At 50.0% G+C, this 23,994-nt stretch overlaps 1 protein-coding gene across 1 annotated transcript; it reads right to left on the reverse strand.

Annotated features, from left to right (window-relative positions):
* Positions 1-232: 232 nt before the first annotated feature.
* niban2a (niban apoptosis regulator 2a) lies at positions 233-20,631 on the reverse strand. Its single transcript, XM_047044858.1, has 14 exons — positions 20,278-20,631; positions 16,494-16,624; positions 14,722-14,850; positions 14,456-14,561; positions 14,166-14,333; positions 9,347-9,462; positions 6,542-6,646; positions 6,185-6,347; positions 4,324-4,511; positions 3,870-4,025; positions 3,229-3,342; positions 2,857-2,964; positions 2,193-2,304; positions 233-2,017 (listed from the first exon to the last, which is right to left on the reverse strand). Exons 1-14 carry the CDS (start codon positions 20,330-20,332, stop codon positions 948-950), a joined length of 2,721 nt encoding a protein of 906 aa, XP_046900814.1. The 5' UTR covers positions 20,333-20,631; the 3' UTR covers positions 233-947.
* Between the last annotated feature and the right edge of the window lie 3,363 nt (positions 20,632-23,994).

Here is a 23,994-nt window from a genome sequence, read left to right on the forward strand (position 1 = left end):
CATGCAATCCTGATCGCTGTGAAAACAACACGGTCACTCGTGAAATTAGACATGCCTTGAAAGAGATAAATCCACATATTAAAAAAAAAACATAGAACAAACATGTCTTCAAAATACAGATGTAACTATTGTGATTGGCACTGATAAACATACATTTAGTCATTTAGCAGACGCTCTTATTCAGAGCGACTTTCAGTAAGTACTGGGACATTCCCCCCAAGGCAAGTTGGGTGAAGTGCCTTGCCCAAGGACACAACGTCATTTGACTCAGCCGGGAACCGAACTGGCGACCTTCAGATTACCAGCCCAATTCCCTCATCATTCAGCCAACTGACTCCCTTGAACATGAACACGAATCAAAATTGTGTTGTCATCGAATCATATCTGTGTAATATGTGTATGTATAAGTTATAACTATAATAAGCAAGCCTTACAAGTACTACAAATGTGCATCCAATGTACAATAATTGAGGCTCTGTACCTATGACAGAAACTGTTGAATCTACAGCTTGTGAACAGCGCCCCCTGGTGCCTAAATAGAGGGTGCTACATCCACCAGTTTGTAGCGTTGTATTCCCAGTGTACTATGGTGCAAAGTGCACTCTGTAGGAGAGTGGCTGTGTAGTGTAAAGAACAGTTATACGCCTTCCCAATTCTGAGGTTGGAAGTACTCATTTCTTAATTTCAGGTAAAAAACAAAAAAAAACAATGTTACCTAGCATTTAAAATCGAGTAAAGTTATTAAGTTTAAAATTCAGACAGAGCGCAGTTAACTGTAAGAAAAAGAATTAATTTAGATATTTTAGATAAGCTAAAGGGGGAAAAACAGCCATGTAGGTTGTGGCTAGGAAATCGAGCACAATATAAACAATAAAATAAGGGATAAAATAGCAAATAAAAAATAATTTATAACATAGAAGGAATGTTTTCCCCTGGTTTCCCTCCGTTCATATCTCATGAGCTATTTCTGATACACACTTTGTACTGGGGGGCAGGTGTCTGCTCTCTGATTGGTTGAGGACGACAGACACTTCCTGGTCCAGAGTCACTGCTACCTCCTCAGGGTCAGCCACGATTGGCTGAGCCTCGTTCTCATCCAGCCCCTCATTGGTCGGCGACTGAAATCCGCTGTCGTCATGACACCGGGGACTTGACTCGGGCAGTCGCGGGGCCATCTCCGCGTCAGAGTCCAAACCGCACTCAGTAACCTGGTCACTATCCTCTTCCTGTTCTGCAATCTCCACTTCCTGTGCAGCATTCTCTGTGAACAACTCCCCCTCCTCGCTCTCCACTTCCTGTTGACCCTCTTTGACTTCCTGATGAGCCTCTTCGGCTTCCTGTTGACCCTCTTCGACTTCCCGTTGACCCTCTTCGACTTCCTGATGTCCCTCTTCGACTTCCTGTTGACCCTCTTCGACTTCCTGCGGACAGCTTCCTGCCAGCTGCTCCTCTACTTCCTGCCCGCTCTTTCCCGCGGGCGAGCGAGCGCGCACCTCCTCCACCACTGTCCTGATGAGGGTCACCTCCTCCTCCACGCCGTCTCCCAGGGAGATGGTTCCCACCCCCGCCTCCATCCCGTTGCTATGGCCCGCCGCCTCCTCCAGCGTCACCGGCAAGGCCACCGTCACCACGGGGTTGATGAGGTCGCGGATGCCGTCCACGCTGTCGGGAGACTTAGGCTCATCCAGCTCGGCCCGACCTCCTCCGTGACCCTTGACCTCCTCGCCCTCTCCTTCCTCAGGGATGAGCTCCACCCCCGGTACCTCCAGACAGGACTCATAGGGCAGAGGGGGCATCCCATCCAGCTGGATCATGGACACCACCTGTCTTCGCTTCCTGCCGGAGCTCCTCCCCCCTCCCAGGGAGCCCTCCAGGTCGTGACCTTCGACCCCCAGCTGGGCGGCCCAGTCCACGCCGGGCTGCTCCCCCAGCAGGTGCAGGTTGGGGTCACTGTTGGTCAGGACCATGCTGTCCCTGTACAGGTTGTGTCTCCTCTGGACCGCAGCCTCCTTCACAGCTGCAGAGGGAGAGAGGGAGATGGAGAGAGAGGGAGATGGAGAGAGAGGGAGATGGAGAGAGGGAGATGGAGAGAGAGGGAGAAGCAGAGAGAAAAAGGGAGTGTAAGATTGAGAGTCAGGACCAAGGGGGCTGGAGACAGACACAAGACACGACCTGTTGTCATGACCACCTACCCATCATGATGTCCTTGGTGACAGACTGCAACACCACCTCCTCGAATACGTTCTCCACCAGAATGAACCTGGAGAAGTCCTCGAAGATCATCTCCTGGAACCGAGGGAACTCCTAAGAGAAGCAGAGACAGACAGGTTCAGACTGGTTCAGACTGGTTCAGACTGGTTCAGACTGGTTCAGACTGGTTCAGACTGGTTCAGACTGGTTCAGACAGGTTCCTTTGCAGACGAGCTACCAGACAGCTGGAGATACTGGGTCTGGTGCATGGTAGGGAGGGAGGTCAGGGGGGGGCCAGAGAGAGAGAGATCAGGGAGTGGAGAGAGACAGGAGGAGGATCTGAGACAGGATAAGTGAGGGAGGGAGGGAGGTTAGAGACTGGAAGAGAGATGTAACAGAGAGAGAAAGAGAGAGAGATGTACCAGAGAGAGAGAGAGAGAAATGTACCAGAGAGAGAGAGAAAGAGAGAGAGAGATGTACCAGAGAAAGAGAGAGAGAAAGAGATGTACCAGAGAGAGAAATAGACAGAGAGAGAAAGGGAGGGAGAGAGAGAGAGATGTACCAGAGAGAGACAGAGAGAGAGAGAGAGATGTACCAGAGAGAGAGAGATGTACCGGAGAGAGAGAGAGAGAGAGATGTACCAGAGAGAGAGAGAGAGAGATGTACCGGAGAGCAGGAGGGAGAGAGCTGCTTCAGCATGTATGGGATGATGATCTGCAGCAGAGCCTCTCTGAAGAACTTCTTACGCACGGTACTGCTGTCGTAGTCATATTTCTGACAGGGAACACAAACACGCGTCATTAAAATACCAACACAAAATATGCCAGTCAGTCACTCATCACATTAGTTTGTTTATTTAAGAAGTCTTAAAGTTAGTTTAATAGTTTGTTGACAAATTTGACATAGTCAACTTTTTTTTGTGCATTTGTATTAGTTAATTTGTTACCACTTCCTTTTGATTATATCGTTCATTCATTCTTATGTTTGTTCATTCATTCATTCATTCAATAGCTTGTTGGTTGGTTGGTGGTGGGGCACCTTGAGCACTCTGTCCTGGCAGCGCTGGGTGGTGTGGCACAGGTCCTCCCCTCCCTGGGCCTCCAGACTCTGCCACAACAGCTGCTCAAACGTGTACACTGCGTTGTCCATTTGCTGTCACACACACACAAAATAGAGGAAGTTTGGACATGAAGGACTAACACTCCACAGAAGACTCCGCAGGATTTGGTGTGCTTGTGATACCCATCCTAACCACCAGATGGCGCCACCACAACAGCCTTGGAGGTTAACCAGTCATTGCATCATTTTCTTTAGCCTTTAGGGATGCTAATAAGTAGGATGGGTGTAGGTACTCAGATGGGTGTACACCGTTCTCCACACACAATAATGACATTTCCCCTTGGGGATTATAAAGTTCTGTACTTCTCTGCTCTGCTCACTTGTGTGATGACCTTTCCTATCACAAAGGTAAGGGGTTATAGTGAGGGCATGGTTCTTTATTCTGTACAGCATAATCCTGTGTTCATGGTGAGGGTATGGCGATCGAGCCCGTTACAGCCCTACAGAACGATGCGTGTCTGATCCGTGACCTCATGCTGTACTGTCTCTACACGCCGTCCTCCAGCGTGGCGCTGAAACGAGCGACGGGCCGCCCATGTGAACGCAGGCGCGGTCCTCACCTCCCTCATGAGGACCTGGGCCCTCTGGGTGAAGACTGAGGCGCTGGAGACGTCAAACCTCTGCTGCAGACCCTCCAGGCTCAGCTGCTCCACCTGCTCATAGCAGCTCTTCATCTTCACCGGGTGGAACGCCAGCATGGAGATCTTCTCCATGTGCTGGGGAGGGAGGGAGGGACAAGGGGGGATTTGAGGATTCTTGGCAAGACACAGAACTTTAATAGATAGTTTGAGCCGTGAAGTCAGTAATATTGAAATGAGAACTGAAAGTTCACGTGAGGATTTACAGAGCCCTTTCAGCACAGGAACAAAGACACGAATGAAATGCATTCAAGTAGGGATTATTACACATTACAATATCAAGTACTGTCTCTTGTTTCCATGGGTTTTACCCCTGACCTCCCCCTGACCCAGCACCCCGACCCAGCACCCCGACCCGGCCCCAAACCCTCCTCACCTCCCCCATCTTCTCCTTGCCTCCTCCGTTGAGCGTGTTCTTGCTGACCTCCACCAGCTCTCGGAACAGCACCTCCCTCACCTCGGAGAACCCTCTGCTGGTGGGCTCCATCAGGGCCTCCAGGATGGAGCCCAGGTAGGGCTGGACGCTGCCCCGCAGGAGCTGCTCTGCCCTGGGCAACACTACAGCTGTGGAGGGGGGTGGGGCATGGAGGTCTGTTGTTACTGGGCAGGTCAGGGAACACCCTCTGCAACATGACATGAGGGAACTTGGGGACGTGTAAGGATCAATCTCAAACCGTAAGTCAAAACTTTTTTGGACTTCTCTCACAAATGAGAGGGGCGGAGGAAACAGAGTAGAGGAAAGCAGAGCAAAATACAATAGATCAAGTACATTTTGTATCGAAAAAATCCGAAACTTTTTTTTGTAAAGCAGAGCAAAATACAATACAGTAGAGTAGAGTCTTCAAGTACTCATCAATGATCCAAACTTTTTCAGGGAAACCTTTTTTTTTCCTTTCAATTTCTTTTTTTTTTTTAATTTTTCCAAAAATATTCTTTCAACCTTTCAAAACTTTTTTTTTACACAATGAAAGGAAAGGAAGGGGAAACAGAGTAAAGTAAAGCAGAATACGTTTTGAAACGTAAAAAAAAAATCCTACACTTTTTTCCGAAATATAGTTTCAACCTTTCCCCAAAAAAATTTGAAAAAGATTTTCAGAAATATTTTTTTCAAAGTTTCCAAACTTTTTTTCGAAACTTTCTCAATGTACACAGTGACACTAGAGAATGTACACACTTAATATAGATATACACACACAAACACACTAAATATAGACAAATCCACAAACTTAATGTAGACACCCACACACACACACACAAGTACACAACTCACTGAGTTCTGTACTTATATCTACCGCAGGGTTTAACTTGGTCTTGGCTTGCTATGTTCCTTCAGGAATGCAGTTCTTCCACATCAGCTACGTGGGAAACCGACCCAGAGCCAGCGAGCAGCCCAGGGTGGTTGTGCCAAGGCACCGTTCAGGAGGCAGTGGAGGTTCTAGACCATTTTAACCAGGGGGGGCCACTGTTAGGGGGGCCCACTGTTAGGGGGGCCAGTTACGTTTAACATTATTGTTGATATATCGTTTTTCACTGCATTGCAGGTAAAAGACCATGTTTATAATGATTCAGAATCTATGTTTAGGAGGCCCAAGCCTGTTGTCACGGGGACTGGCTCTCCCTGCCCCCCCCCCCCCCCCCCCCCCCCCCCCCCCCCCCCCCCCCCCCAGTCCTATACTGTTATATACTGTACTATACTGTACGATGCTTCAGGATCACTGGACAGTGAAGTGAAAGAGGAGAGTTGACAAATAAAGGGATGAGAGGATGATGAGAGGAGGAGGGTGTGTCTGTGGCTGTGTGTGGAGAGTGTGTGTGTGTGGAGAGTGTTTGTGTGTGGAGAGTGTGTGTGTGTGGAGTGTGTGTGTGTGTGGAGTGTGTGTGTGTGTGGAGAGTGTGTGTGTGTGGAGTGCAAAGCAAGCGTGTCAGTCTGGTGTAATCTGAAACCTGAGAAGAGAGACTTGGTCTGGATTACAGTTCAGAAGCTTCTATTCTTATTGAGTAGAAACACAATAGAGGCGTGGAGTACAGTTGCTCTGGGACTGGTCTGGCCGCTTCTGCACTGTGTCAGTGTGTGTGTGTGTGTGTGTGTGTGTGTGGCTTCACAACCTCTCTTAGTAGCCTGACAACAGATCCTACCTCTGGGGCTTATTATCAGGAGGGATATGCGTGTGTATAATACATGTGTGTGTGTACACGTGTGTGTGTGTGAGTATAATACACGCCTGTGTGTGTCTCACCCCGGAGCTTGCTGCTGACGTGTTCCCTGGAGGTGATGATCTGGTCCATGTCCGTACGCAGCGCAGCGTCCAGGGAGGAGCGCTGCTCCTCACAGGCCTGGAGCAGAGCCTCGTACTGGGCCTGCGTCTGGGACAGCACCTGCCTGTACACCGAGTCTGAGATCTGGAGGAAGGGCATGGGAGGCCTTAGTATCAGAAGGAATACTCCTTACTTGGACATGCTGGTGAACCCACAACAACCTGGAGTTGGAGGAGAGAGGGGGAGGAGAGAGGAGGAGGGGAGAGGGGAGGGGAATAAAGGGGAGAGGGGAGGAGAAGAGTGAGGATGGGAGGAGAGTGAGAGAGAGGAGAACTCACCAGCATCCAGCTTCTCTGTTTCTGTTGCAGCTTCCCCTTCAGACGAGGACCAATCAGATTCCTCAGCTCAGGGTGGAGCGTCTCCATCACCAGGTTAGCCAGGATCTACACCCCCCCCACACACACACACACACACACACACAAACACCCCCCCCCCCACACACACACACACACACACACACACACACACACACACCCCACACACACACACACACACACACACACACACCACACACACACACACACACACACCCCCACACACACACACCCCCCCACACACACACACCCCGCACACACACACCCACACACACACCCCCGCGCACACACACACACACACCCCCCACACACACACACACACACCCCACACACACACACACACACACACACACACACCCCCCGCACGCACACACACACCCCCCACACACACACACCCCACACACACACACCCCGCACACACATACACACACACCCCACACACACACACACACACCCCCGCACACACACACACACCCCACACACACACACACACCCCACACACACAAACACACACACCCCACACACACACACACGTTGGCACTTTGCTAAAGGCAGTAAGGCCTGAGCTGGCCCTGTGTGTAAACAGAATAAATGAGCAGGTGTGGAATCACTATTCATCTTCATGCTGCTTCAAAGAGGATAACAACAAACACCACAGTCAACCAGCCAACAACAACAACCACTTCACACACGCCTGGCCTTGAGGTGGGTGTGTGTGTGTGTGTGTGTGTGTGTATTGTGTGTGTAATAGTCTTAGTGTGTTATGTAAGAACAGGGGTGTAAGTATAGTACTTGGCATATTGATCAAACTATAATTAGCTGGGTGATGCTGCTGTAAAGTCAAACACATTGTCAAAACTCTACAAGTAAACACGGCTTAGCTTTCAGCCCCTGCCAGCAGAATACACACACACACACACACAGTGGCTATCCAAACATACATACATCTGCTGTGGGTGTTCATAAGAACAGTACTCCACCTTCCTTGTCTCATTAGCGACCCTGCTACCCCTGCATTATAAAGAGATTGATGGCACACACACACAGACTGGTTGGATGTTAGAATGGTTGGATGTTAGAATGGTTGGATGTTAGAACAATTGGATGTTAGGATGGATGGATGTTAGGATTGATAGATAGTAGAACAGTTGGATGTTATGATGGTTGGATGTTAGGGGCGTCGGGGCGCAGAACGATACGATGGGAGGATGCTGGAGGTTGCCAGGGTTACGAGTGGTTTCCAAAACGACCAGACATGGCCTGAAGGAAAAACAAAAACACACCAGCCAGCCACCACCCTGCAGAAAAACACATGGAGCCTGGCCACTCCTTCCTGTGTGTGTGTGGGTGGTGTGTGTGTGTGTGTGTGTGTGTGTGTGAGAGAGAGAGAAAGAGAGTGTGTGTGCGTGTCAGAGATGCAGGAAGAGTGGTTAATGCCTCTACTCTGCTCGCTCGCCCCACCCCCACACACACACACACACACTATCTTTATGCCATCCGCCCAACGCACCTCTAACCAGTGTGAACGGAGACCAACACTGCACCAGAGGCAGAAACAGGCCGTGTGGGACGCTAATCACCCTGACCAACACACTGCTTCTGTTCTGTGACGCTCCACTCCTGCAGCAGGGCGAGGGAGGCTGGGCGAGGGAGGCAGGCAGGGCGAGGGAGGCAGGCAGGGCGAGGGAGGCAGGCAGGGCGAGGGAGGCAGGGCGAGGGAGGCAGGGCGAGGCAGGCAGGGCGAGGGAGGCAGGCAGGGCGAGGGAGGCAGGCAGGGCGAGGGAGGCAGGCAGGGCGAGGGAGGCAGGGCGAGGGAGGCAGGGCGAGGCAGGCAGGGCGAGGGAGGCAGGGCCAGGGAGGCAGGGCAGGGAGGCAGGCAGGTGACTGCTCACAAGGAGCCTCTGTTCTCCCACCGGGGGGCCGGTAGGGGGGCTTGGGTCCACCCTGTCCAGGGGTGTGAGGTGGTTACGCTAGCCCCCCCCCCACACCCCCTCTACGCCCCCCCCCCCACGCCTGCACTGAGGGCTCCTTTCAGCCTGGCGGGTGGAGCTCAGGTTACCTCACAGGAGGGAAGGGTGGAGGGAAGGGTGGGGAGAGCCAAGCTATAGCATGTTCTACTTCACTTCCTCCTCCTCCCCCCTCCCTCCTCCTCCCCCCTCCTGCTCCCTCCTCCCCCTCCTCCCACATGGCCTCTGGGGGACGGGGAGGGGGAGGGGGAAGTGATGGCTGGCTGAACGTGAGAGAGAAGATGAGGACTTGGTGGGAGAGACTCATCCTGTGTGTGTGTTTGGGTTTTTAATGATGTTTGGGTGATTGTGGCTCTGGATAAGAGCGTCTGCTAAATGACTAAATGATTGTGTGGTGTGTGTGTGTGTGTGTGTGTGTGAGGTTGAGACCAGGAGGTCTTGACTCATACTTGGTGTGCAGATATGTGTCAGATCTGGGGGCTGTGTGGTTATTGTACACACACACACACATCTGGTCAAATCCACCAAGGTTACTGAGTACATTCTGCCCAAAGCATTAGCTTTCTTCTTCATATTTAATAACCACAGGCACCAATGGAGGCTAGCCTGCCGATTGGCTGACTAGCTGATTGATCAGGTAACTAGTGTGGAATCAGGTTAGTTCCAAGTGTGTCTGGAGCCCACCCTCCAGGCGGCTGCAGCGAGTGCTGCAGAGACAGGGTTGGAGAGGCCGGCTCTAGACGGGCCGGGTGAGATTGACTGTATGGTGACCAGAACACCAGGCTGCAGTCCCTAGTCTCACCTGCGGGGGCGCTCCACACATCAGGTCCCAGGTTCCGTAGTGACCGTGGCGCTGTCGGTGGAGCCTCACCGTGTCGGTGAACGCCGGCGTCCGCACCTTGCAGTCCTCCGACAGGCCTGTAGGGGGCAGGAGAGCAGGGGTGAGGCGGGGCGGAGAGCGGGAGGGTGGGGCTGGGATGTTTTGGGTCACTGTGTTGGATAGTTGAGCCACTAAACTCACATGGTTTGGTTTGCCATCCAGAGCAACTTACAGTAAGTACAGGGACATTCCCCCTGAGGCAAGTAGGGTGAAGTGCCTTGCCCAGGGACACAGTCATTTGGCACGGCTGGGAATCAAACTGGCAACCTTCTGATTACTAGCCCGATTCCCTAACCGCTCGGCCACCTGACTTCCGATTTTGCCTAGTTGTTTTAATCTGTCTGTTCTTATATTATTTCTTGCGCTGTACAGCACCTTGCAACTTTGGATTTGAAAGGCGCTCTAACCAAATCTTTATACAACTAAATATACCTTTCTACAGTCTTCATTAGTCATTTTATAGTCAATTTAACTGAGCTTGATACCAAATGTATATTTTAAGGAAGGGAAAAATCATGTTTTTGGGGTGATAGCCGCTAGCTGTTGCCTAATAATAATCCCGGTGTCGCTAGTAGCAGGGGAGTGCACAGGAAGCCCAGCCCTAACTCAACCGCCGTGTCATCACCAAAACAGGAAGTGGCCCAGTGTCGACCGGCTGGGTCGTCGCTGCGGTGACGGCCTTCCATGAGACAGCAGAGGGAGAAGCTGTACGTTGCTGTCTGTCATCGCCGGGGTTCTTTTTGTTTACGTGGTGAAAACAGCCCCGTCAAGGTCTGTCTGACCACAACGCATCGCCGCGGCGATGATGGGTATACGACCACTACACACGCTTCTGGCAGGTGTGTTGCCATATGACAACAGGACAGAAAGAAGCTGTATAGGACACACATGGTCGTCAGGGGCCATACACACACACACACATACACGTACACACACACACACACACACACACACACACACACACACACACACACACACACATGGTCCTCAGGGGCAGTGCTTGCTTGTAGTTGTCCATCGAGGCCGATAATGACGTCAACTTCTGACTTCCACGCTGAGTTCCCTGGTGGCTGTATAGTCCTATCCTGGATCCACAGGTCGTGTCACAAGTAGGACATGTGTATGTAGTAGTGGTGATACTGGCAACCTTGGTTGCATTTCTTCTATACACACACACACACACACACGGGTCACGTGACGGCCACACAGGGAAGCAGTGAACAGCGTGGGGCTCCACAACTCTCCACCAATCAGACGAGGCCGTGGGTGGAGGGTTCACAGAATCCTCCAGAAGGACACAAACAACGAGATCCTTTCTTAAGCGTTGATATTATTATGATTCCTCACGATTCATATCATGTCCTTTAAACCTGAACTCCCCCCTTCCCCCAGCAGTTAGACGACATCATGTGGTTCCTGGCCTGCTGTCACACGTCTATTGTGCCCATGGGTGCACTGGATTTACTGCTTGGTGTGTGCCAGCCGGGGCTGGAGGGCTGGAGCAGGCTGGCTGGAGGGCCAGACAGGCGGGTCACCAGCCACAGGAAGCAGATCTGAGCTAAACCCAGCAGCCCTAAGGGGAGGGAAGTATGGTGGCTGGGCTTCCACAAGGTCGTCTACTGTGGTGCACACGTAGAACACATGTCAAACTCTCTCACACACACACACACGTACATGCACACACACACGTAGGTGCACATGCACGCACACACACACAGTGCGAATGATAGAAAATACGTTCAGATTTGTTTCAAATCCCTCTCAGACTTCAAAGCGATCAGTTCTCTTACAGCTCTGAGTGTGTCTTGGAGGCAGGGAGACAGGATACAGACTGCCTGGCATGGGAAAATGTGTGTGTGCGTGTGTGTGTGTGTGTGCGTAGCTCTGTAAATAGAACATGTGGTAACACTTAGCATGGTCGCCGTGTTTGAGGCATTTCCCTCTCAGGCTTAACTCTGCACGGTGTGTGTGTGTGACGGCCAGTGAGATTCCCCGCTCTGCGTGAGACATGCTGCGCTCAAGAGGGCCGCGCTGACCAATCACATGACGGCACATCTCCACCCACCAGCCAATCCTGAATCAGGATGATGGTGACAGGAAGAAGACCACAGACGGAGACCGGAATGTTCCGGAAGATTCTTTTCAAATACAGGAGACCTTGTGACTTTCTGTCCCTGTGTTACATTAAGTACAGGTGACAACTATCAGATTATTGAACGACAACCGGTGTTCTGTCACCGGGTGAGGTTGCAAAAACGTCCAACCACCACGTGTATTTTCATGTGAGTACGTGCATGTGTGTGTATTTTTTATGTGTGTGTGTGTGTGTTGTCTCAGCAGGGTGCTTCTCTTCAGGAGCCTTTTTGCATCTCAGTTGCTGTTCGACCTGCACTTCACTTCACCCACACGCCAGGCACAGACCAAGCATCCGCCAATCAGGGCATCCGCTTTGACTAAACCATCACCATGAAAGCACAGCCTTCCCACAATGCACCTCTGCTTCTGAGGTGCACCCAATAATGGGCCCTCCTCAGTCAGCAAACACGCAAGCAAACAGTACTTTATGAAGTGTGGCTACAGGGGTGTGTGTGTGTGTGTGTGTGTGACTCGAGCAGAAGGAGCTGTTGTTCAGAGGAGGTGTCACTTCCTAAAATCATTCATCTCCTGGAGGAGAGAGGAGGGGGGAAGGGGGAGGAGGGGGGTTCTGGAATCTGGCTTTCCTCTGTACACCCTCATGACATCATCAAGGAGCTGGGGGGGGGGAGCGCAGTGGAGAGGGTGTGTGTGTGTGTGTGTGTGTGGGGGGGGGGTTATCAATACAGACAGGACCACAAGAGTTATGAAGAAACCTAGGAAGCTACTGAGCATGTCCGGACGGGTCGAGGGGGACATTAGGAGAGAACATTCTAAGAGCCTCTTCATATCTGCCAGTCATGCAGGCCTGCAGCTGCTGTGTTCACACTTACAGAGGCGCCCTGAGAAGCAGGAGGAACGTTTGAAGACAATGTCCCTGCCAACATGAAGTAATGCAGTGTCATTCATCAGAAGGATCAGTTCAAATCAGTCACAATAGTAGGTTCATGAGGATTGTGCTTCAAAGCTTTTGATTACACCCTATGCAGGACAAGCAGCATGTCAGCGCCTTGGTACAGTGTGTGTGTGTCTGTGTGTGTGCGTGTGTGTGTGCGTGTGTGTGTGTGTGTGTGTGTGTGTTGGTCAGATCCACCCAGGGCGTGGTGTCGGTCAGGAGTGTGTATTTACAGAGCATGATGGGAAGGTGTTGACACAGGGCTGGAGGAGCAGCAGAGAAGCTGTTCTGGGATCTGCTGCCAGGTGGGAACACGTCCCATCATGCCCCAGTCCTGTCTCTGCCGCCGCTGGGGTCTCACCGGGTCATTAGCACGATCATGTACTTTCATCACATCTACCTCCTACAGGCGACAGTATGGATCACATCTCACAAGTCCCTCGGCAAACCTTAACAAGAAGAGGCCACGGACAGGCTGTGTGGCTGGAGCAGGATCGAACAATCACCACTGGACTGTCCTCTAACCACTCTGTCTCTCTCCATGTGACTGAACAGTCCTCTACCCACTCTGTCTCTCTCCAGGTGACTGAACAGTCCCCTACCCACTCTGTCTCTCTCCAGGTGACTGAACAGTCCTCTAAGCACTCTGTCTCTCTCCAGGTCACTGGACTGTCCTCTACCCACTCTGTCTCTCTCCAGGTGACTGAACAGTCCCCTACCCACTCTGTCTCTCTCCAGGTCACTGGACAGTCCCTTACTCACTCTGTCTCTCTCCAGGTGACTGAACAGTCCCCAACCACTCTGTCTCTCTCCAGGTCACTGGACAGTCCTCTAACCACTCTGTCTCTCTCCAGGTGACTGGACAGTCCCCTACCCACTCTGTCTCTCTCCAGGTGACTGGACAGTCCTCTACCCACTCTGTCTCTCTCCAGGTGACCGGACCTCTCCCCAGGCTAGCCGACAGCACGGCTTCTCCCAATCACCTAAACAAACAACGCATTTGTTTAGCCTTTAACCAAACGCTCTAACCACCGAGCTATCCACATTCAGGTGAGCTCATTCCGATGGCAGCAGGTTGAATCCCAACTCCGTGGGAGGGGAGAACTTGCTTTCATTTGATTTCAGCTCCTTCAGTCTAGATGCTCCACAGATCCACCAGGCTGGGCCAAGACTGATTGAGACTTTCCCCCGGGTTCACGTCAAGTCGATCCTCACCCCGCCTCACCTCGCCCCCTCAGGGGGCAGGCCACCAGAGAGAGAGAGAGCAGCCAGCCGGTAAGTCAGGACTGGCCCAGAGACACATTCCTGACTGTCAGTCACCTTCCCTGGTGGGACCCAAAGAGGCAGGTATGTGATACTGTCGCACACACACACAGCCCTACATGACTTGTGAACAATGGCAGAGGGGAGAGGTAATTGGTCGGGGTGTGGCCGGGGTGTGTGTGTGTGTGGGGGGGGAGTCTGACGTCATTAATCCAGCCGATCACATGGTCCTGGAAGTTGCTGTGTGTGTGTGTGTCTGTGTGTGTTACAGTGGTTGCTGTGTGTGTGTTACAATGGTTTCTGTGTGTGTGTGTGTGTTACTGTGGTTGCTGTGTGTGTGTGTGTTACAGTGGTTGCTGTGTGTGTGTGTGTTACAGTGGTTGCTGTGTGTGTGTGTGTTACCGTGGTTGCTGTGTGTGTGTTACCGTGGTTGCTGTGTGTGTGTGTTACCGTTGTTGCTGTGCCGGACACAGTCCTGAAGGACAGCGTGCCACTTGTTCTGCTCCTTCTCTGTGAGGACGCAGAAGTAGTGGTGCCGTCCGTATGGGTGCCAGAGGATCAGGGGGAACTGGGTGGCACACCTCACCACCGCACCGCTGCCCACTTTGGCCTTCACACCTGACACAAGGACACACACACACGTTAGAATACCTACATGGATGATGCATTGACCCCTCAATCACCTCCTTTGAGATGGTAGGGATCCTAGAATTCCTCCCTCCCCTCCCCTCCCCTCCCACCTGGCAGGCTGGTGTTGAGCAGCTGGGTGTATTCCTCCATGGATGTCAGGGCCTTGTATCCGGCACAGCTGAGGGTGCCTTTGGGGCGCAGGCTTCGCTCGTGAGCCTGACGGAAGAAGAGGGAGGCACCACACGACCAAACCTTACTCACATGGACTCGGCACGGAGCATCAACCTGGAACCTTGCCTACGGAGCATGTATGCTGCCCCAGGGCGGGCACCTGGCGGGCGGGAGAGGGGAGAGGACGACCTGGCGTGTTTCTTACCTGCTTGTTCTCGTAGAAGTTGATTTGGTAGGTGTCGTCCACGTAGACAAAACGGTTCCTCCATTTCTTGTTCTCCTCCAGATACTGGAAGAGACCGCCGGAGAAGATGGCCTTGCCCTCCAGAGGGTCCTGATGCCACGCACACAGAATCACAGTGAGTCCAACACCACCACCAGGCACGTTAAGTCAGAGGTCCTGGACTCTGTCCAGTGTGACAACATGACACAGGTCCAGACGGCGACAGTCCTGTCTAAGATAGTGGAGGGGGCGGAGACACTAACAACATCGAGGGCTGTAGAGTGCTTACACAAGCACACGCCATCGACTCTGTTTTCACAGTTCCTGTCTGAGTTCCTGTCCTAGATCAAATACTGAAACTCAAACAGCTTAATCCTATCTGAGGGAGGAAGGAAGGAGGGAGGGGGGGAGGCAGGAAAGCAGGAGAAAAGGAAAGTGTTTGTGTGCTTCGAGGCGCTAACTAGCAAAGCTTGGTAGCAGTGGTTTTAGCTGAGTTCCTGCAGAGAAAGTTGGAAGTTATCAGTGTGTGACCAAAATCTGCATGTTTGTCTGTGTGTAGTTATGCGTGTGTGCCTGTTTGTATGTGTGTGTGTGTGAATGTGTGTGTGTGTGAAGCTCCATCCTGTGCAGGGAAGAGGAACTGCTGTAACATTGTTAACAGTGTGGCTGTTCATGTGTGAAACGTGCTCCACTTTCCCTCCAGTGAGCTGCAGCTGAGGACGACACGGAGCTGAGGGCGACACGGAGCTGAGAGCCACAGGAAGCTGAGAGCCACAGGGAGCTGAGAGCCACAGGGAGCTGAGAGCCACACGGAGCTGAGAGCCACAGGGAGCTGAGAGCCACAGGGAGCTGAGAGCCACACGGAGCTGAGAGCCACACGGAGGTGAGAGCCACAGGGAGCTGAGAGCCACACGGAGCTGAGAGCCACAGGGAGCTGAGAGCCACACGGAGCTGAGAGCCACAGGGAGCTGAGAGCCACAGGGAGCTGAGAGCCACACGGCTAAAGCGTTCCCAGGTACAGAGCTGCTTCTCCGCCTCGTTCCTGAGAGAGCACTGGGAGATCTGGAACATGGTGGAACATTGTTCCTGAGAGAGCACTGGGAGATCTGGAACATGGTGGAACATCGTTTGCAAGCCAAAGGTGGCTTCTAGTGCTCAATTAATGTGTTTGCATGTTTGGCTGAATCCTTAGAAACCTCTCCACTCTGCAAGCTCAACCTTGCCTGCAAGCTGCCTCAACTTGGCCCAGTGCTAGAATGTGCCACAAAATCAACCAATCTGAGAACATGAGATGGTACATTCTGATTGGCTGTTCCATCTCCAATCACAACACTTAAAAGACGAAAGAGACGGATTTTTGATTTCCAGACACCAGATTTGACAGAATCGAATGGTGACAACAGCAAGAAGCGTTGTGTTTGGATACGAAGCAGCGAATCAGACTCGACCTTCTCCAATTATCCGATTGGTTGATTTTGTGGCACATTTGTAATGCTGTGCCAAGTTGAGTGAGTGAGAGGGTGATTACAAAGAGGCAGATGGTATGAAGGGGAGAGAGAAAGAAAAAGAGAAAGGGAGGGAAAGATAGTCAGAGAGAGAGAGAAAAAGAAAGATAGAGGGACAGAGTGCAGCATTGTGCTGAGGGGCAGATGGAGCGAGAGAAAGAAGGGATGTGGAGGAGAGAAAGAGGAGGGAGAGAGGAGGAAGAGGAGGTGGAGAGGAGGAGGAGGAGAGTGGTGATGGTGGCCTCTTGCCTTGCGGTGCAGCAGCTGGGGTTGAGCCCCTCCCCCTCCCTCGATCTCGTAGCGGACGCTGTTGAAGAGCGCCACAGCATACTGCTGCTCGTACAGCCGGCCAAAGTCCTCCGTCACCTCCCTGGTACGAGCTGGACACAGGGGGGGGGGGGGGGGGGGGGGGGCAGTCGTGTAGGACACACACACACATGTAAACACGTTCATACACACACACTAACAGTTTCATATACAGTATGGTAACAGAATCCCTTCAAATCATCAACTCAGTACAATAGTTCCCATGGATCACTACGGCCTGAACAGTCAGCGCACTAAGGACAACACAAGACAGATGGAAGTGACTGGACACTGTGAGGACAACTCCGATTACTGCAGCTTTATTACCCTCTATCAGTCTCTTATGGAAAGTTCTTTTTTAAAAGGCAAATGAAAACAAGCGATAGATAGCACACGAGGTCATCCGAGAGATGCCTTTCATGGTCAAAGAACCTCACAATAACCGGTATCAACAAGACTCCTGACAAGAGTTTGCATATCTACAGACCTTGAACCGTTGTTAGACTGCTGGAGAGACTCAGAGAGGTCTCCTGCAGTCCCTGCACATGGCTCAGCTGTCTGGGGGCTGGAGGCCAGAGTCTGGAGGCTTTAGAGTCTGGGGGCTAGAGAGGCTAAAGTCTGGGGGCTAGAGTCTGGAGGCTTTAGAGTCTGAGGGCTAGAGAGGCTAAAGTCTGGGGGCTAGAGTCTGGAGGCTAGAGAGTCTGGGGGCTAGAGTCTGGAGGCTTTAGAGTCTGAGGGTTAGAGAGGCTAAAGTCTGGGGGCTAGAGTCTGGAGGCTAGAGAGTCTGAGGGCTAGAGAGGCTAGAGTCTGGGGGCTAGAGTCTGGAGGCTAGAGAGTCTAGAGTCTGGAGGCTACAGTCTGGGGGCTAGAGTCTGGAGCCGCAGGAAGCAGATCGACTGTAGGACGGCAGGAAGGAAAGGCCTGACATGAGGGAGGGAGGGAGGGAGGGCAGTTAGGTAGGGGTGTTCTATAAACACCCGGACACAAACACAAGCCCTCAGACACTCACATACACACACACACACACACACAAGGCACACGCAGACACAGCAGATATACAACTACAGCCCTCGGCTCATCCTAAGCCCAACTCTCTTTCATGCTGGCAGCCTTCATGAAAGACCTATGTGTCTTTGTGATGCTGTTGGACAAGCACAGCTGACCTGACTTCTCTTACTGGACACCTGTATTTTGTCTGGGACTGGAAGAGATACCAGAGACCACACCAGAAATAGAGACCAGACCTTCTCCACAGTGAACATTGGCTGGAGATGGGAGCGGATTCCTCTACACACTGGATTTTCCACCAGTCAACTGACTGTGTCAACACAAGCAGACTGGGCACACACACACACACACACTGCCTCAGAGAGAGAGAGCGAGAGAGAGAGACACAGAAAGACAGAGAGAGAGAGAGAGAGAGAGAGAGAGAGAGAGAGAGAGATAAAGGCAGATAAAAGTGAGAGACTCCACTGTGTCTTGTGTCTTTGTGAGTCAACTCTACCTCCTCCTTTCATCAGTGAAAAAGAGAGAGAGGAGAGAAAGAGAGAGAAAAGGAGAGAGAGAGGAGAGAAAGACAGAGAAAAGGAGAGAGAGAGGAGAGAAAGACAGAGAAAAGGAGAGAGAAAGGAGAGAAAGACAATAAAAAGTAGAGAGAGAGAAAGACAGAGAAAAGGAGAGACAGAGGAGAGAAAGACAGAGAAAAGGAGAGAGAGAGAGGAGAGAAATACAGTAAAAAGGAGAAAGAGAGAAAGACAGAGAAAAGGAGAGAGAGAGGAGAGAAAGACAGAGAAAAGGAGAGAGAGAGGAGAGAAAGACAGAGAAAAGGAGAGAGAGGAGAGAAAGACAGTAAAAAGGAAAGAGATAGGAGAGAAAGACAGAGAAAAGGAGAGAGAGAGGAGAAAAAAAGACCAAAGGAGAGAGAGAGGAGAGAAAGAGAGAAAGAACGGGAGGACGGGGGAGAGAAAGAGAGTCAGACCATCAACCCTTCCGGTTTCCACTGGTGCTGGACCTTGTGAAGAGTATTTGAGACCAGCACAGCTCATTCAGACTGGACCCAGACAGACGTCCAGACAGTCGTCCAGACAGTCGTCCAGACAGACGTCCAGACAGTCGTCCAGACAGACGTCCAGACAGTCGTCCAGACAGACGTCCAGACAGACGTCCAGACAGTCATCCAGACAGTCGTCCAGACAGACGTCCAGACAGTCGTCCAGACAGACGTCCAGACAGACGTCCAGACAGCGACCAGCCACATGTAGCAGTGAGGGAGGGGGCAGCGAGGGGGCAGCGAGGCCCACGTTCACTGACCTTCACTGACATCTGACTGACTCACCTTAGGGAGGGTAGAGACACACACTGGATGTGTTGACAGGTGGTGAGAATGTGCTCTCACAGCAAATACTGAGACACCTCCCTGTAGAGGCTAACTACTCTAAACACTCCTCCCAAAGAGAGGTGCTGACTAATCTTCCAAACACACACATTGTTAACAAAGCTTAAACAGTGAGGAGTTGGGTTGGGTTTGCCTGACATGCAAATTGAATGTAGACAGAGAAAGGAGGGGGTTGACAAAGTAGAGACATCAAGAGAGAGAAAGAGAGAAAGAAAAGGGGGGGGGGGCAGAGATGAGGGGGAATGACTGCCTTTTCATTTCCCTGAACTATAGAAAGTGTTTTTCTGTGGCACCGATAGAACAACATACAATCTGGAGCACAAAGGGAAGAGGAAAGAGGGAGAGAAAAGTAGGAGAGAGAGAGAGAGAGAGAGAGAGAAAGAGAGAGAGAGAGAGAGAGAGAGAGAGAGAGAGAGAGAGAGAGAGAGAGAGAGAGAGAGAGAGAGAAAGGGGTAATAAAAGACAGAGAGAGGTGCATTTCTGCTTGTTAATACCAGGACATGTATCTACCTGCGCTCTCGCACATGTCTCTCTCTCTTTTCAACTGAAGGAAAAAACAGTGATCTTCCACTGCCAGCCTGGACTACGCACTTCACACAAACACACTGCTATTGCTGCTGAGGGGAATGGCTGGGATACGCCACTCTAAACACACACACACAGACACACACACACACACACACACACAGCCTTGTTCCATTGAAAACTAGCGGTCTGAGTTATCAGATCTCAGCTGACTCAGAACTAAAACCCAGAAGTGTTGGATTGAAGAACTGGTTCAGTAACTACAACAGGTCATGTTACTCATGGTTGAATCACTCTGAAACACGAAGAACCACGTGGAAATAAAAAATGTTAAGCTAAATGTCATGAAATAATAATATTCATCCCCTCTAACGCATTGTCAACCAAAACTAAATCCATGAAGACCAGCTGGCTCTCCTTAAACATTATGATCAAGCCACTTTCTTAGAAAGTAGTTATTATGTCCCTGAGCAATAAGATCTTTCATGTTGGGCTTCCCTCGGGAGGATGACGAGTTGGGAGGTATGTGGCTGACATTACAATGCAGTCAACTCTAAAGTTACTAAATATAAACCAAGCCCGCAACTTTCGAGGGATACAGACGTATGCCCAGTGTCTGGTGTCTGAGCACAGCCAGTGATACCATGGGGTAGGAACTGCTTTAGACATAACACATAACACGCCATAACATGTATGGATAGGGTACTGAAAAAAATGCAAAAGTAAAATCCCCAATAACATGAAAATACTAACCCCGTTTAAGTTTGAATAGGCATTCATCATGCATTTTGTTGATGCGCTACTTACCAGTAATCATCTCTCGTTTATTCTCGTCAAGGTGAGTCGAAATCACATCCCCCATGTTTGATGTGAAATGAACCAACTGTCCACACCAATATTCACCCCAAGGCAAGGGGCCGACAAGACGTGCTGCCCAATACCAACTGAACTATCTTCAGTCTTGTAAAGACAAAACAAGACGATCTTCTCCCGGACTGAACCCTAACTCGGAGGTTTGTCGCTTCTGTATACTAACTTGGCTCCGGGGTAGAAAGTTGACTGTCGCGACCATTGGTTGCTACAGAAGTTCAAGACTGTACTACCTTAGCGACCGAGCGCTTGTAGCCTGGAAGGATAGTGAGCCCGTGAACAGAGGACTGGTTCATCACAAGACACACCCTCTGAGCAACATCAGTGTTCAGCCAAGGGTGCGGCAGCTAAGGTAGTGCTCGTCATTTTGTTACAACTTTGAGGACATTTTGATATTTAGATTTGATCTAAATGGCAAATGCTTGACTTTGAATTGATTAACAGCCAAATGTTCGTAGTAATGTTATACTCTCATTAGCTAGATCAGGAGAAAAAAGTAAAATCTGGACTGGTCAACTGATATGACTCATGATAGAAACTCACGTTACGATGCATCCTGTTGGAGTTTGGCGGGTTTGGAAAAGCAGAATAAAGTTTTAATCCGTTTTACCTGTCCTCCACCCTAATCCCAGTAGGTTTCACAGATTTAAATTATGACGGTGCACACTGCCACCTTGTGGAATAACTCACAGAGGCAAAAGTTAGAACCACTGCGGAAGATTGTAGTTTGTTTGTTTAATCTGAAGCACGCATTTATTTAACAAAATAAAAATTGTGTCCACATGACCATGACAAATTTTAGAGTGAGAGAGTGTAAATTAAAATGTCAAACAATCCTAGTGAAAACGACACAAAGTAGGCCCAGAATAAACAATAAGAGAGGCCAGTGTGTGGGATGCGGAGGGATACGAAAGTGACGTCTCTGATTCAAGTGTCCGCAGTCCGCGCTCATGTGAGGTGTGCACATTCGCTCGAACGGAGAAATCGGAGTAGGCCACTTTACAGTTTTGGAGAGAGGGAGGTAAAGGGAGACATACGGTTTTAACACACCGAAACATCATGGCACCCATTGGATTAAAGGCGGTGGTCGGAGAAAGTAAGAATACAATTTTCCATTTATTAGCATCATTGTAAATTGGTTTTAAATCCTGGTGGTAGGATTGATGGGATGCTTTCTATTGGCGGCGTATTCGTTAGTGTGGTGCGCCTTTTTCCTCCAGGATGCGCCTATGGTACCATTGTAGCGTACAACCGCAGTATATGATGGTCTTTAGACCTATAACAGGGAGTACTCCGTGGGCCACAGCGATGCGCAATTCTGTTCCGACGGACATGACTAGGGCGTGTGTCATTTTAGCGCCCGGCGGTCCATGAAACAAAAATCGAGAATGATGTTTTACACGGTGTCTCTGTGGAAATATATAACCAACAGATACGCCCATTCTTTAATTCTGAATCGAGATCATGTCACCTAGCGTAATGATTAGGCTATACCCTACAACAGCGTGGGAATAGGTTCTAATGTTTAGTAGGCTATGTTATCAAGGTCTCATTTTGAAGCTATCAATGAGGTTGTAGGCTAGATTAATGTTCTCAGTCGCTGCGTGCTGGCTGAAAGCGCTGAAGGGATTCCCCTGTTTCAGCAAAGCCTCACCCTAGTGATGGATCACCGGAGGACCAGGCAACGTTGCTTCAAAAAATAATATAATTCATGAGAAAGCAGGCTTTAGTTACAGTTTTGGTTTGCGAGTCAGTATAGCTAGTAGGCCATGTGTGGTACAGTCGTGGTGAATAGTGGACAGTTTTCTCTTGGACAACAGAATAGACATCAAGGTCTCTGACATTGCTATCCGCATTTCCTAACCTGAGGTATCATATAGGCTACACTCCCAGGAGGTGTTCCTAATTCGTATTATCGATGGAAACGTCCCGGACAGATTCAAGCAAATTCCAATTGAGCCTATGGGCCTGAAGAAATGCAGAAATCAGTGGTCTTGGCTAACAGGCATCGATGTATGTTTTCTGGTTTAACTGTCAAAGCATGATATACGACTGTTGTATGATACAGGAATTTATGGAAATCTGGTTGCTCGGTGACACAGGAGGAACAAGATAAAGTCTAATAATAAACCAAACACCATAGTAATGTGAGTAAAATGTGAAGTAGGCTAAATGTGAATATTGTTATTATATTAATCAAAACACACAAATAGCCTAGGCCTAGGTATTATTAATAAGAAGGATAACCAATTGTATAATAATTGGATAACCAATAAGCCTATTTCTGATCTGTGAGAGTCAAACATCAGGATTTGTGATGTAATCTGCGTACGGCTATTAATGTCTTTGATCGGAGAAGGCAAAGGCCTCAACCGAGGTTATTTAGATGGCAGAAGCCCAAAAACGGTGCTCTTCTCCGGTGTCTATTGATTTGGACATATGAAAGACGGTGTAGCAAAGCTGTAGGCTACTGTACGGTATGTGAGAAGCATATAAAATGTATTTGCCATATTCCCTGGGGTATTGATCAGGTTGCATCTTCACGCATGCACGCAAGCGCACGAGCCGTGCTTTAACGCAACTGCCCTAATTCTAGTCAACGCGATGAGACAGTCGAGTCATCAACTTCCACCTTCCAGTGTCTCAGAAGGGAACGAATTCATGGCGTCATTGTAACGTGAAGTAGATGAGCTCAATCAAGTGGTTAACCACGAATTCAATAAATGATTTGGACTATGGAGAAATGTAAATACAGATCTGAAAAAAAATACTATAGTTGGGTAATCTTATTTGCAAAAAGAGGAGTCTCCAGGTGGATTTGATATTCCATAACAAAACCCTAAATAAACAGACTGCCACCCACCAGATACGCAGTCAGCACCTGCGCTCTGTTGGACTCGGGTGATGCTGAGTCGCTTGGCTCGGATTGGTTTAGAGAGTGAACGTGCGCAGGGAAGGAGCGCGACACACAGGGCCCTCTGCAGCACGCGCAGCAGCAGCCTGTGTTGAAGGGGGATGGGCAGCGATAACGCAGATCTCCTTCCCCTTTGACAGGCGCATGCGAATAAATTCCAGAAAGATAGGAATAAGAATATGACAAAATATCTTTGGATCATTGGAAAAGCTGTTTTCCAGGTCCGCTATGATACCCGTATCGCCATCCAGATGTGTTTTAAATATCATCCTCAGATCAGATCGTCATCCATATCAACACACACACACACAAGACTCACTGTTCATTTATTAACTTTCCGCTCAACCGTATTAATGTATTGAGGTTAACCTATGCGCGTTCATTACGGCTGCTCAAATGTAGACGTGACTAAATATTTTTACTAGCCTACACATTATGTAATGTTATGTAATTATGGAATTGCATTATAGCAATAACTGTATTGTAATTAAACACATTCTGAGGATAGTCTTATGGCACGGATGTTAGCATGATGAAGCATTCTCCGTCTAAACCCCAGAGTGGTTGTAGCGTGGATGGAGCCTGACACGGAGTAACTGTGACACGTGCAAGTAAGAGTCAGAGCCAAATTGGGCCAAAAGAGAGAGAGAGAACATGGAGAGAGATAAAGAGAGAGAGAACATGGAGAGAGAGAGAGAGAGAGAAAGAGAGAAAGAGAGATAGAAGCAGACAGAGATAGA

Source organism: Hypomesus transpacificus, chromosome 22 (genome assembly GCF_021917145.1).
Source record: "Hypomesus transpacificus isolate Combined female chromosome 22, fHypTra1, whole genome shotgun sequence".
In the NCBI taxonomy this organism is placed as follows: Eukaryota; Metazoa; Chordata; class Actinopteri; order Osmeriformes; family Osmeridae; genus Hypomesus; species Hypomesus transpacificus.